The sequence below is a fragment of the Mugil cephalus genome, chromosome 14 (assembly GCF_022458985.1).
Source record: "Mugil cephalus isolate CIBA_MC_2020 chromosome 14, CIBA_Mcephalus_1.1, whole genome shotgun sequence".
NCBI lineage: Eukaryota > Metazoa > Chordata > Actinopteri > Mugiliformes > Mugilidae > Mugil > Mugil cephalus.
The window spans coordinates 23986923-24001472 of record NC_061783.1 but is presented as its reverse complement, the minus strand read 5'-3'; the positions used below and the strand labels follow the sequence as shown (position 1 = coordinate 24001472).

Below are 14550 nucleotides of genomic sequence, written 5' to 3'. Positions count from 1 at the left end.
TCTGAAACGAAAACAAAACAAACAAAAAAAACAAAATTCAACTGAACTGGTAATGAAAGAAAAAAGTAAAAAAAAAAAAAAATAAAATAAATATTTGAGTTACCAATTATCATACAAGTCACCATACATCCACAACACTGATTAGAAACTTGGTGAAACGTCACTGGAAATGAATCCATACTCTATGCCAGGGGTCGGCAACACTCAACACTCAAAGAGCCATTTTGAAAGAAAACACTGGGAGCCACAAAACCCCTTTGACATCTAAAATGAAGATAACACTGCATATATCCTTTTCACCTCTATGCTAGGCCCATAGTGTGTTGCATTTAGGAAATGAAATAACTGCCACAGAGAAAACGAAATTGTATTATGCATACATAACGGGGATTTATCCGTGGTTGGCTTACCTGGGGTCGAAAAGTTCAATAAATAGCGGGCTGGACCTGCCGGTGGGTGTCGCACGTCAACAGTTGTGGCGTATATTTTGTGCAACAAAAAATGAAATACATTTTATTTTAATGTTAAAAGATCACCATCAATTCAAATTTAGAATTATATTTAAATAACTAACGCACTAAAATAAAAATACATTTGAATTAAATACTCGACAGCAACTAGTAAATGAGCTGCAATGCACTGTGGGAGTTCAGAGTTTTTTTGGTTGATGTTACAACCGTGAGTGTGGTGTGGCATTCAGTGTCATTCAGTTGTTGTGTAACTCTCCCTCGTTCACTGATGAGTGACTAGTTGCCGCTATTCTGAGGCAGTTAGTTAGCGTGAAAAAGTGAACGAGGAACGAGCAACAGAGGAACGAAAGAGCTGCATGCGGCTCCGGAGCCGCAGGTTTGCCGACCCCTGCTCTATACAGTTGACAAGGTGTGGTGTCCATACTTGAACTACTTGTTGATCGTAGTGAAGTTGCAGTTTCTGAGCTGTAACCACCCGAAGAGAAGACAGAAAACATTAGCTTTTATTAAATAATAACAGCTAATAACAGTTTAAGAGGCAGGACCAGGATAAAGGTGCAAGAAGATACAGCCTTTTCCAACACCACAGGAGTCTCACGAGTCCCACTGTAGACAAGACACCGTTGCTTTGGGACAGACAAGCTTGCAAGATCTCAACATAACACACTACAAAGAAAATACACACCAGACTGACTATACATGGGAACTAAATGAACAACATATTGCTGTTGGGGGGAATTATTGCTACTGCTGGATACAAAAGTCATTTTTTTTCTGTACATTGTGATAAAGTATCCTGTGTTCATCCCATAATCCCATCCCATCATTAGTTGTGTGTCATTTGCTACTGAATCAGAATCTAGAGAAGATAGACCCAACTGATGATACTGATTTATAAGCACACTGTCAATTCACTGCTGCTGATTTTGATATTACACTAAGTTACAGGTAGATTATGTTATTTTTCAGCCCATCTAACCCAAAAGAGTAATTGTGTGCAACAGATGCATGTACTCACCAGAGAGGGGCATCTGGTCAGACTGTGTTACTGGACTTGTACTGGCACTGGCTCTGCTCAACTGTTGGTTGCTCTGGCTGCTTGGAGGACTGTCCAAGACATGTTGTTGGCCTTATTAAAGGACAGATAGTAGTAATATTTAAACACAGACATCACATAGCTCAATGTGGGTATATTATTACATAACATAATTCTATCCTCAGTAGCCATTAATATATTTTAAACTGTTCCTTTCTCAATATAATGTAATACACCACCACTAAGACCCACTATGAAATCAGTGATGAACAAGGTGAAGTGTATAGTCATCACCTTTTTCAAAACATCAACAAAAATGAAGAGAAGATTCTTTGAAGTATAATTCATAGTAGAACTGCTGTATTGGACTGCATTGATTAGTACAGGTGGACCTAATAAGTAGATTTTGACTATGCACATTTTTTTTAATGTGAAAGTTTATTCTGTACAAACTGAAATACATACATGTCTTTTTGAGAAGTGACAGTCGTTTCATGGCTTCAACTGGTCTGAGGACAGAAAGGAGGTCACTCTCCTGCAGGTAGCTCAGGTCCTCAACTCCTAAACATTGCAGATGCTCCAGCAAAGGCTCAGGGTCTCAGTTTAGGCACTGATTTAATGAAAGACAGAAGCGGACTCTCTGCATCCATGACTAGGAGGACTAGAAGGGATGAAAAATACTGTTACTGTCAGATTTTAATCTTTCAAACTCCAGATGACTCTGAGTCAACAATGCTATGCTTCAGTGAAATTACTCTTGTCCCACAAAGCTTGTACACATGCAAATGGTAATAATCTAGTTTCTGCTCAGGCTTCCAACATTTCATGCTTGTTTCATTTCATACAATGCAAACGCTGGCACATAGGACACATCATGAGGTGTAACAATAAAGTATACGTGCTGGTCCTGCATCACAAGCATGAGCTGAATCTGTCTGAATTCAAGTGCCTCACCTTGGTTTAAACTCAGAAACACCCTTTTTGTACTGAGTGCCTTTCAACTGCATCTCGGTAGCTGCTCAACATTGTCTTTGACTAAGGTTTCTCTTACTGCGGAGCGCACTGCTTCACTGTACAGTTCAGCATGGAAAGGAGTGGAGTTCTTAACCACAAGATTATGCCATGAAATCAACTCTCACCACTTATCTGCAGAGAGAAAGAAAAAAAATGATGACTCATGAAATTTGCCAAAATCAATGTCAAAAAATCATTTTTCAGTATTGTTTTGAATTTCATGTTGACCATTGACTAGTGTTGCACCAAAATTAAAATTTGAAAAACCTTGAAAAAGGCAGAGTAGGTCGCTCCTCCTATATTTGTGAGAGGCAAGAGGAAGATGAAAATATTAGTTTTAAGAAAAAGTAACTGGTTGAAAGAAACCATAACCAAATCTCAGTATCATTTATAAAACATTTGTTCTCTCTTCTTTGGAAGAAAATCCACTTAAAAATGGCTTATTAGCGACACCTGCATGTGGAGGAGTAGGAGCAGTCTGCGTGGAAAGAAGACTTTGACATTTTGACACGTTCAATAAAATCCAGCTTCCTATCCTAGCCAGAAATCATGCATTTCAAGACACGCAGTAAAAGTTATGGCCAAAAAATTTGTGAAAATGTAGAAGAGAGTTAATAATCGATTATTGTTCATTGTTGCAGCTCTAAACAAATGTTGTTCCTCTTTCTCTCCGCCTGTGTCAGTCAGTTCACAAAAGTAAACGTTAAGTGTTAAGTGCTAAGCTAACGTTAGCGTAAATAAAATAAAAAGTGGTTGGTCTGGCTGACTACTAACACTCATAGATATATATCTATGACTAACACTGGCAGACGTCGCCGCCGGCCATACTTTTGTCATCATAGTTAGCTAACATTTCAATTGACGACATGCTAGCGGATTGGTTTTGCCGACTGAGTAAAGTCAGAGGCATGGTGGTAAATAAAGCTAATACTACTAAGCTTCAGTTTGATACTTGCCTTCTGCCTTCGTCCTTCCTCCAGCCTCGACATTAGCTGCTGTTTTCTCCAAGTTTCTGTGACCAAATGGGAACAGCCGCGTGGTGGTTGTTGACCTTGTTAAGCGTAACGTCAAAGACGGATGTTCAGTGTCCCAGCAGCCAATGGCATGTCTTCTTCTTCTTCTTCTTCTTCTTCTTCTTCTTCTTCTTCTTCTTCTTCTTCTTCTTCTTCTTCTTCTTCTTCTTCTTCTTCTTCTTCTCTTCCAACCGTTTCTGTCGACAAATCCAAACGGGACTCGCGCTTTTCAAAGCACGCGCTCGAATGACATGTCGCGTTCACGTTTTTGTGTTTTGTGTTTGTGCAGGGAGACGTTGCAGCAGTAAAATGTCTCCTGATTACACGTGTTTTGTTCGGACATGCTGTGAAATAATTCAAGACGATGTGATTTACATTGGATTGTATATATATATACACACAATAGCCTACAGTGTTAAATAGTTATTTTACTATTAATTTCTCAGTAATTTTAAATTATTTTTTTAAGTTTTGTTTAATTTTACAGTTTATTCCATTAAATAAAAGACAAATATTTGTAAAATACATTTGACATGTAAAATCGCAGTCTTTTTCGTTGATTATCCAGATTGTTTCTGTATTTTTAAAATACAAAAATAATCAGTTAAAATAAACAGATATTGATCCACACATGTTTGTGTTTATTTTATTTTATTTTATTGTTTTTATTTTTCAGTATTTAATGTGAGTAGTTAAAAGACTTTTTACATTGTTAATGTTGCTGCTACTGGGTCAGTATGAATTTCACCTACAGGTGGCGCAAAAACATCTGTCTGTGATCAATGTGAGATATTTATACATTTATAGCCACTTAATTACAGTAAAACATCGAGGTCAACTGTTCTATCCGTTCTCTTTTTGTAAGTGACCTACTGTGAATAAACGGCGTCTCTGAACTGAGTTGTTTTTGCCTCATGTTTTCTGGTGACGACACTGAACGGTTTCATCACGTCAGCTGTTCCTCTCTCTGCATCTCACAGAAAAACAAACATGTCTGAGGTTCATTATGTCATGAACTCTGTGGAAAAGCTGAGAAACGTGGTTTACTCTCAGTCTACACCTGGTTATTATTCTTTTAAAAATGGCTCCTTGTTGGCTGAGATAGAGAGGAGTAAAGATACAGATACTGACATGAAAGCAGTTTTTTTTATTTCCAGACTTCGTGCTGTTTGTTAGTTTTTTTGACAGTCGCGTTAAACTTTTAGAAAAGCTTGTCTAACTTCTGTGAGGAGATGAAACAGTGACAGAAACTGGAGCTCAGTTTATTCTGTCATTTATTAACCAGAACCAGAAAGTACAGATGAAGACGAGGAGGACGCAGAAGAAGAGACGTGTTGAGTTTAATCTCAAAGGAAATAAAGACAAGGAGATGGAGAAAAACAAAGCTTCATTATGAAATATTACAGTAACAGAGTCAAACAGGAAAGAATCTCCCACTTCCACAAACTAATCACAAACCATAAAAACGACCCCGAATTCCTCTTCTCCACAATAGACCGTCTAACAAACAAAAAGATTTTAACAGATCATCAAGGATACCGAGTGATGCCCTTTGTGAGGACTTAGCAGACCACTTCACTGGTAAAATCAATGACATTCATCGAGTCTTTCACCGACAGATTCAACAGATTTTAACCATTGACGCACCTGGATCATTGATTTTACGCGAGGAAACACTGGAGAGTTTTGTCCTGGTTGACGTGAGGACACTTGGTGGAGTTTTCTCCCAAGTGAAGCCCACAACCTCCCTATTAGACCCAACTCCCACTGTCCTTTAAAACATGTTATGGATTATTTGAGGAACAGCTGCTATATATGGTGAATTACAGGCGTCTTCCTGCCTCCTTTAAGGCGGCGCTGGTGAGGCCCCTTCTGAAGAAGAACCCAAACAATTTTAATAACTATCGGCCGGTATCCAACTTATGGCAAAAGACGGAATAATAACAAGAAAACGTAGAAAAAAACGTAATAATAACAAAACATGGAAAAAAAATGTAATAATAAGAAAACGTAGAAAAACGTAGAAAAACAATGGGTTCCAAGCAGTAGAACCCCATATACAGTAATAAAAGCAGATATTTACAGTGTTGTAGTATTAGACAGTTCAAACATACACAAGAGATAAAAAAAAATAAATAAATACACCAAGCAAATATAAAATCAGAGCTTCAGATATAACAGCTTATACATGGTTTGTCCACAGGGAGCAGTGTTGGGGGCTGAGGATGCTGTGGCCTCCTTCACTCCCTCCTAAAACCCTGGAACTCAACTCCTCCAACTTCTCATCCACAATTCTCAAAACCTGGAAAACTTTCTGCAGAAGAATTGAGTCTTTAATCCAGGTCTAAAAAGGACAAATCAAAATGATGTGCATGGAAAAACAGACGTGAAGTCTCTAATGTTCAGACTGAATGGAGTCAGATCCAGACTCTTAAAGTTGGTGTTTTTAACGTGGTCTCACTTGATGCTGAAGCCGTTGGTCATGTTGGGGGCCTGGTATCTCCTGATGGGTTTGGTCGGCCTGGAGCTCCTCCTCAGACCACTCCTCCTGACACCTGCAAGCACATGACCTGGCTTTATTAGGGACACCTGTAAGGTGTAAACAAACACCTGACGCAGCAAACACGCCCTCTGCGAACCTCCAGAGGGCTGAGAATGAATGAATGAATGAATGAATACATCAATAAACTACTAACTGAACTGTGTTTATCACTGAGGGTGGAGCTTGTAGTGGTGACATCAAACCACATCAGCCTCTGGCTGGAGTTTTTTCCTAATATGGTCGAAGTGTCTTAGACTTAGACTTTAATGATCCACGAGGGAAATTACTTTGTCACAAACAGCTTTGTCGCACACAAAAGTAAACACTCACAAAACCACAAGAAAGATAAATAAAATGAGACTAAGTAAAAATAAAATAAAAATTTTAAAAAAGGACAGAATTAGCATTAATATACGATATTAATATGAAAATATACAAAAAGTAGTTGGCAAAATAGTGTCCAAGGTGATGTTTGGCCAGTTGCATAGCAACAGTGGTCTCTAGGTGACGGTCCAGTCCCTGGTTGCCACGGTCACCCTACTGTTGCCGCGCAGAGCGGCCGTCATGGGCAACAGCCAATCACTGTGATGTCGTATCCTCTTTTTAAAGAGTCAAAAAGTAAAACGAAACTTCCCACAGTTTAATGGACAGTTGAACATACGTCAGCGTTACGTTATCTACTTAAAAATACAGAAACTATCTGTGAAAGATAATAATTTGTTTTCAGTTTGGCTCGAGTCCCGCCCACTAACATGTAGGGGGTGGAGTCAGCCAACAGGGGGAGCTCTACTTGCTTTGGTTTCACTTTAGAGGCGCTGTCATGGCGTGAAAATCGTTTCCCAGTTTGTACATGCTCGTTGCAGAGCCAGCAGGGCTACGACTCCACCTCCAAACACCAGCGCACACACTCCAAACGTAGCCCTGAATCTGTTTTTGTTTTGTTTTCATCCATCTATGGTGAACTCTGTCATCTGTCAATCAACTGGATGAGCTGCACCCATTGGTTGTTGCTGACGTTAGTTCACCCTGGTACGGCCCATTTAATGTCGGCGTCTTACCTGGAGGAGTCTGGAGCCTCTGAGATTTCCTACCAACACAAAACAAACATCAGCATGATGAACACGAACAGAGAACAACACAACAACGTATTCAAGTTCAGTTTGTGTATTTACTTTTGGATTTAATATGGAAGCTTTGCATGTGTTACTCCACTACACATCAGATAATAATATGGAGATTAATTACAGGAAACATGTGACTTTCTAATGGGCCATATTTAAACCAGTAATGCAGAAAAATACTGTTAAAACACAACTGAGTAAGAATTAATGAATTAATATGTGATCATTAATGCTTTTATTTTTACTGGAGCAGGACTTTACTCATAATATTATGTTGTAGCCATTTCATTGACACCACAGTGGATCTGTCTTTAAGTAAATACACATAAAACACAATAAACCTATGTGTATATATATATATATATATATGTATAGACAGATACAAAACGTGAGTTTAAAAGGGATACAGGGTTCTGTATCTATGTAAATATACACACACCTTGTAAAACAAAACACAAGAAATCTACATTTTAACTGAATTAATTACATATTAATTCAAATTTACTGGAGCAGAATTCAGAATTTCTATTTTTTTTTTTTTTTGTATTTTTCATAATTATTTTTAAAACAAACATTTTGATTTAATTTCTGGTGCTTTTACTGAAATAGTGCATCTGTCTTGAGGTAAATATACACATATTAGGCACAGTCTGAAAAAGAAATATAATAAACAATAACCTTGAATTTTCAAATTTCTTATTAATAAATTAATTAGATAACGGACGAAATATTTCAGCTGTAAGAAATAAAACACCTGATGATGATGGTCCTTGGTTTCACATCCTCCTCCTCTTCGTTAAATCCCTGAGAAACATGACACATGAAACTCAACGGATGCACTGAAGCTAAGTCTAAGGAGCTAACTTTGTTTCGGAGCCCCAGCGGACCGTGCGGGCCCTTCAGGCCGGCTCACCGTGCTCCTTCTCCGGGTCCCTGTCGGAGCCCGCGTCGCCTCTGCCTCGAAGCGTCACCATGGCAACGGCGGCGCACGGACAAGCTAACGGTTTTCACTGTTGGCTTAAAAGCTACGTTAGCAACCAGCTAAAGGCAGAAACAAACAGCAGAACACGGAGGAAGAAACAGCCCCGGGTGTTGTGAGGCGAAGCGCCGTGTGGGTCAGTGAGCTGAGGCCGAGCTCGAAGTCAAACACGCCCAAAAACTGATAATCTGATGGCTCCGCTCCGACACTGCGGTCGGTTTACTTTCAAACCGGAGGGTCCTGCCGCCGCCTAGTGACGTCATGGCGTAATGAGCGTCAACAAGGACCAAAACAACAAGTTACATACAAGTTAAAGAAATCTATCTGTTCAGTCATTTAATTTTTATTTATTTATTTTTTATTTTTTTTGTATTCAACATTTTGTTATTTTAGCTGTTTAGACAAAAAAAAAAAACACTATTGAGAAGTAAAAACAAAAGATAAAATAAAATAAAATTTACGTAAAAATCGACTAAAACAAAGCATAGCTAAAATATAGTGAAATAAAATAAATAAAAATTAATTCTCGTAAAATAAAATGAGATTAAATTATAAGTAAAAATATTGTAAAATAAAATATTATAATATAAAATGTAATATAATAATAATATAATAGCTAAAAAATCTAGTAAAATAAAAACAGCATAGGCATACATTTACATACTTTGTATATGAATATCAAAAAATAAAAATATTTATTTTTACTTTGAAAATACAGACAGATTATTAAAGAAATAATAATTATTACTGTTATATAGGAGGTGTGAAAAAACATAAATCTATGATGTATATTGAAGTAAAGAGAAGTTGTATTTCAACTTGGAGGTTTAACTTCACAGAACATCATCGTAGTTGAGGCTGGGGTCTTCTGGTTCATTAACTGCAAGGACAAATCACAGTTATTTGCAGTTATTTGTTTCATTACTTTAAACACGCCACAAAAAAAAAATGACAGTTCCTCCAACGACCACCAGGCTGTAATCATTTTAAACGCGTATTTCAGAAGAAGCCTCTAGTGGAAATGTGTGGTTCTGCAGTTTCTAGCATTTCACGTGTTGTGTTTTTTGTTTGTGTTTTTAGGGACTAAATAAAAACGCAGGTGGTCTATGATGGGACGAACAATGGTTCAGAAGTGCAGGATTCAAATAGGCAAGAACATTAATGAAACATAAAGGCCGGGTCAGTATTTAAAAAGGCAAAGTTTCAGGAGGAAATCTCACTGCAACGGAATCAGGTGAAAAGCATTGAGAGGTTTTTTTATTCTAAACAATGATTGAGATTAAGTTATGAAAACCTACTGGTCGTCTTTCTCTTGCAAAATATCAGAAGGAGTGCGCTGACGATCACGAGCCCGACCACAACGGAAGTCCTCACCACAACCCCAGTTAGAGGAATCCCCTCAGAGCTGGGAGGAAACACATCTGAAACACAGACGATATTTAGCTTCACAACATTCAATCTATACAGTATATTTGCAGTAGATTACAATTTTAATAAGTGCCACAAAATCTGGAGTCTTAGTGGTTTTTGCAAAATCCTTCTTACCCCAGGAATTCTTCACATTCATACCAGATGCAGCATGAATGACTTCACAGCTGTAATGAGACGTGTCTGATGCTTTAATCTCCACAGAGTCTCTTCTCTGGAAGGTGTCGTCTTCATTTGGACGAACTCCTGAGGTCACCACTCCGTCCTCTCTGGTTAGAATACGGCTGTTCCTCTTGATATTGAGGACGATGTCTTTTGGGTAGAAGCCTGTGGCCAGACACATCAAGATGACGTTGGTCTCAACTTTGGCGTTTCTCACAAACACAAACACTTCAGGAGGAGCTGGAAACAGAAAAGATGAGGTGATGTTTGGAGGGAGAGAATCACATGCTTCATTTAACATGGTACTAATTATTTATATCGCTCAGTTTATCAGATTTAACCTGTTGACTTCATGCATCAAACATCATCTCCACTAATATAATAATGAATATAAAATAATTTCATGCTTTACATACAGGCTTTTCTTGTCTGATTTTCGCCGTAACTCCAGAACTTCCCCAGCCAGTCCATGCACTCGTTCTCCAGGTAGCCTTTGGTGTATTCTTTCAGGACCTGGACTTCATCCCACTTCCTCTTGGTGGGGACAGCTGCATCAGTCGGGGCGACCAGACTGCGTTGGCATCATCGAAGGACAGGAAGTCGTTTCCATCATAGTTGTACATGTCCATACCACGCTGGAACTGTAGAGAGCCGTCAGTTCCTTCCACACCTTCACAGCCGTGCATCCACTGGAGAACATGGACGTCTGGAACCAAACAAAGCTCATATCTAAAAGGTCCTGAGTGAAATGTGTTTGAGGAGTTTTACAGAGCGGTGGATCTTACCCGGGGTCATTCTGTCTCATCCGTTTCATCAGGATGTCGATGTTGACCTTGAACCACTGCTGCTTGCTCCGGCGGGACTGTGTTCCTTTGTCCCAGTACTCTTTAGAAAGTCGCTCTTCCATCCAGGGCTGTTTGGGAACTTTGGTCTGATGCTCACTGTCGTAGTAGTCGATCATGTGGCCGTCCAGCAGACCCATGGCTGTGAACTCGTGGATGCCCTGGAGTCCCACAGGTTTGGAGAGGGCCGTGTAGATGTACGTGAGGGAATGTTTCTCTGAGAATCACACAAAGTTCCTCCTGATTTATAATATAATAAAATCTGCATGAAGAACTAAATGTGACACGATTTCATCCATTAATTATAGATCTGCAGGTCTGACTCTACATGCATGAAAACTTGTGACTAAAACAAACTTCACTTCTGTAAAACTGTAGGATGAACCACAGATCATCTATTTTTACTCTGTGGAAGTCGTTTCCTTCCTGCATCATTTCAGTCACATGAAGAGTTTTCACAAAATAGTTAAAAAAAGACACAAACACATACATTTAAAGACAATTTTCTCTTGACATTTAAAACGTGTTAAAGTCGTACATCTGTACCTGAACAACATCATCTAATTTATTATATTCTGTCGCTCTTTGGTTGTAGAGTTAGTGATGCGTATAAATTAAATTCATCTCTTAACTCACCACATGTCACCATCGGTCCGAGGAGGATGAAAACTGAGACCCGAAACATTTTAAACAATAAAACAAACTCTATGTTTCTACAGCTGAGAGACCAACAGGATTCTTCTTCTTCTTCTGTATCGTCTGCTTCCTTCCTCAATCTATCAGTTATTATACAGCTGATGGTGCATTCAGGTCACACCAGGAAATTCAGCTTCTTTAATAAAAACATCAGCGTTTATGATTATTAAAGAGAACGACTCTACAGACCTGGTGTATTTCAGCTCCTCATGTAGATCAGACCAGAAGAGTTCTGAAGATTCTCCACTCACTTCAGTTTGTGATTTTCATCAACCTGCTTTTAAAAGTCATGAGTTTTAAAACTGATTATTTAAAAGTTGAATCTACAGGAAAACGTGGATCAAGTGAAGGCGTCTGGATTGTTCCTGAAGAGACTCTGGACTGTTGAACTGATCTTAATGAGGACTGAACAGACAGACTCTCCTCAGAGGATTCACAGTTTGGTTCTGGTGAAAAGTGACAGAAACTGGAGCTCAGTTTATTCTGTCATCTATTAAACTCACACAGGAACCAGAAAGTACAGATGAAGACGAGGAGGACGCAGAAGAAGAGACGTGTTGAGTTTAATCTCAATGACAGACTCTCATTTTGTAACATTTTTTAGTCATAAAGTATAATTAAATTAACAATAAAACACAGCAATAAAAGCAGACATGTGCAGTGTTGTAGTATTAGACAGTCCAAACATACACAAGAGATAAAAAAGAAAAACATCAAGCAAATATAAAAATAGATCTTCAGATATAACAGGTTATACATGGTTTGTCCACAGGGAGCAGTGTTGGGGGCTGAGGATGCTGTGGCCTCCTTCACTACCTCCTAAAACCCTGGAACTCAACTCCTCCAACTTCTCATCCACTGGGTCCAGTTTCCTCAGGGACGGACCACAAAGAGTCTGAGTGGGTCTCTAACATCCTCAACCACCTGCACCAACACCAGAGCCCCCTCCTGTTACACTCTCTACTACACTAATTAATGCATCAGACCCTCAAACATCAACAACTTATAAACAGTCAGAAAATGGAAATATGGAGTGTCATCAACTTTCATAACAACAGTTAAAATGAGAAGTAAAAAAGTAAAAGTAAAAAAGTGCTCTACTCAGTGAGCTTAACACCACCCTGTACTGTGAGTTCCTTGTAACTGAATGTTTGTGGTAACAGCTGATCAGCGTCTACAGCAGCGTTTCTGGATTTACATAATTAAATGGGGGTGTGGTTCATGTGGCTATTTTTAGGTTTTGAGGAAATGAAGGCCACAGCGTCACATATACAGAAGAAGATAAGTGCTTATTCACACGGGACTAGTTTGATCTGGGACCTGTAGTGATTTCTAATAATGCTGGAGAGTGTCTGTGAGTCTGTGTCTGTAAAACTAACTAAAAGTAAAACTGACACAGCAAATGACCATATATCTGGTAACACGTATGTCCTGTGATGATACTAATCCAGTGCAATTGTCTCTGACCCATTCACCTATTTAGACGATGAAATTATTAGACCAAGTATTTAAGGGTTTATCTGCAAATGTGGAGCTGGATTAAATACTGACATATCAATTATCCATCATAATTTACTAAAGTAACGAACGCTTTCTAAAGTAAAACTGCCCTCTGACATGTGGTGGAGTGAAGCGTAAAGCAGCAGAGGGGTTCAGCACCTTCTCACTGATGGATGGACCTGATGTTTCTGATGAAGTATTTCTGGAGACTTCAGACGTTTGCTGGAATCATTTCTGTTCAGGAATTCTCAGCCTCATCGTTGCCACTGTCTGCAGGAGTCAACATCAGAGTAGATTAGTACAGGTCATAATAAAACACGGAGGTCATCAGATGTTTAAGCTTCTTCTCTCGTTTCACTGAGGATTCACCAGAAGCTAAAGACACAGGTCAGTGTGTCTGACAAAGAAACATCTAGAGATGAATGAAGTCACTTTCTACATGAATGTTTCACTGCACAGACTAAAACTGAACCCAACCCAACCCAGAATTCACTAACCCCGGATCTCAACTAGACACTGCAGCACATTTCAGAAGGAAACCACACCACTGAAAATAATTATAATTATTAGAATAATTAAATATATCCTCATGTCTTACTTGTGTCTATGAACTTAGATGAAATGATCCGTCCTCCAACAGAGTCAGGATCTAAAACACAGAAACATTCACATTATTTTACTACAAAGTTTCTGTTAAAGTCACAAGTGGAACTACAACAATACCAACATGAAAATAAATGACAAGATTCAAAGAAATCTCAACTATGGTCCTTGTATCAGAGTGAAAATCTCCTCAGTTGTGACTTTATTAACATGTATAGTTTGAATGTGTTTGATGAGGGATGGACTGAGACTGAGAGATTAGACTCTTCTGTCTCTAGGAGATAAAACCTCATGGAGTCCATCAGGAGTCAGTTCTTGATCCATCAATGACTCCACTTCACTCACTTATTCACTGAGAAAACCTTTAAACAACTTCACAAAATGGATTTTCAGACCAGAAAACTATTAATCTGATGGACAAACTACATTAGAAAAGAAAAGAAAACTACGACAAATGATGAAAACTAGAAAAACTTTCTTACCCCAAACCTTCTCAACACGAAACCTGGATGCAGCATGAACGACTTCACAGCTGTAATTAGACACTTCAGACTTTAAAATAATCACATAGTCTATTCTCCAGTAGGTGTCACCATATTGTTTAACTCCTGTAGTATTCACTCCGTCCTCTTTAGTCAGAACACAGAGATTCTTCTTGATGTTCAGGATGATGTCTGATGTGATGAAGCCTGTGGCTCTACACACCAACTTCCTGTGATTATCAGTCTCTGTACCAACATGAACGATCTCTGTAAACATCTCCACCTCAGTTTTAGCTGGAAGCAGAAAAGATGAGGTGATGTTTGGAGGGAGGCTACGTAGCAGCATGATACAGACCAATGTCACCACATATGATCAGTTTATAACACTGACATCCTCATAATGAACTCCATCAGTCCAGTTTCAGTTGTTTGCTACAGCATAATGAGAGTTGGTCTGTCATCTTTTTAGTTTATCTTAATGTAAATAACATGAACAGAGACAACATTTAATTGTGTCAGAAACATTTCCTCATTATTCAGAATAACATCAGCCACATGTTTTAAATCAGTCCTGCACAGACACCAACACACACACAACATTCACAACAGGAAGGACAGAAAGGACAGAGAGGACGTACCTGAGGTGGAGATTTTTGTTTCGG

The 14550-nt window shown here is 38.8% G+C and overlaps 2 protein-coding genes and 1 long non-coding RNA gene across 6 annotated transcripts in view; all 3 read right to left on the bottom strand.

The window, feature by feature from the left end:
• LOC125019923 overlaps nt 1-14550 on the bottom strand; it is a 268060-nt gene that overhangs the window by 26275 nt on the left and 227235 nt on the right. The gene's annotated exons all lie outside the window — the stretch shown is intronic.
• On the bottom strand, nt 4791-8277 carry LOC125019945. 3 transcript variants are annotated; one of them, XR_007114149.1, is made up of 5 exons: nt 8110-8277; nt 7951-8000; nt 7134-7162; nt 5995-6088; nt 4791-5847 (listed from the first exon to the last, which is right to left on the bottom strand). It is a non-coding gene; the product is annotated as an uncharacterized LOC125019945 (long non-coding RNA). The 3 variants fall into 3 exon arrangements; XR_007114148.1 differs by having other exon boundaries at nt 4858-5877; XR_007114147.1 differs by having other exon boundaries at nt 4858-6088.
• LOC125019931 (H-2 class I histocompatibility antigen, Q10 alpha chain-like) overlaps nt 8944-14550 on the bottom strand; it is an 85116-nt gene continuing 79509 nt past the window's right edge. The window contains exons 4-6 of the mRNA XM_047605079.1: nt 9721-10005; nt 9474-9596; nt 8944-9055 (exon numbers count right to left, since the gene is read on the bottom strand). Of these exons, the coding sequence (XP_047461035.1) occupies nt 9009-9055; nt 9474-9596; nt 9721-10005 (455 nt within the window). The 3' untranslated portion in view covers nt 8944-9008. The remainder of the gene's footprint in view (nt 9056-9473; nt 9597-9720; nt 10006-14550) is intronic.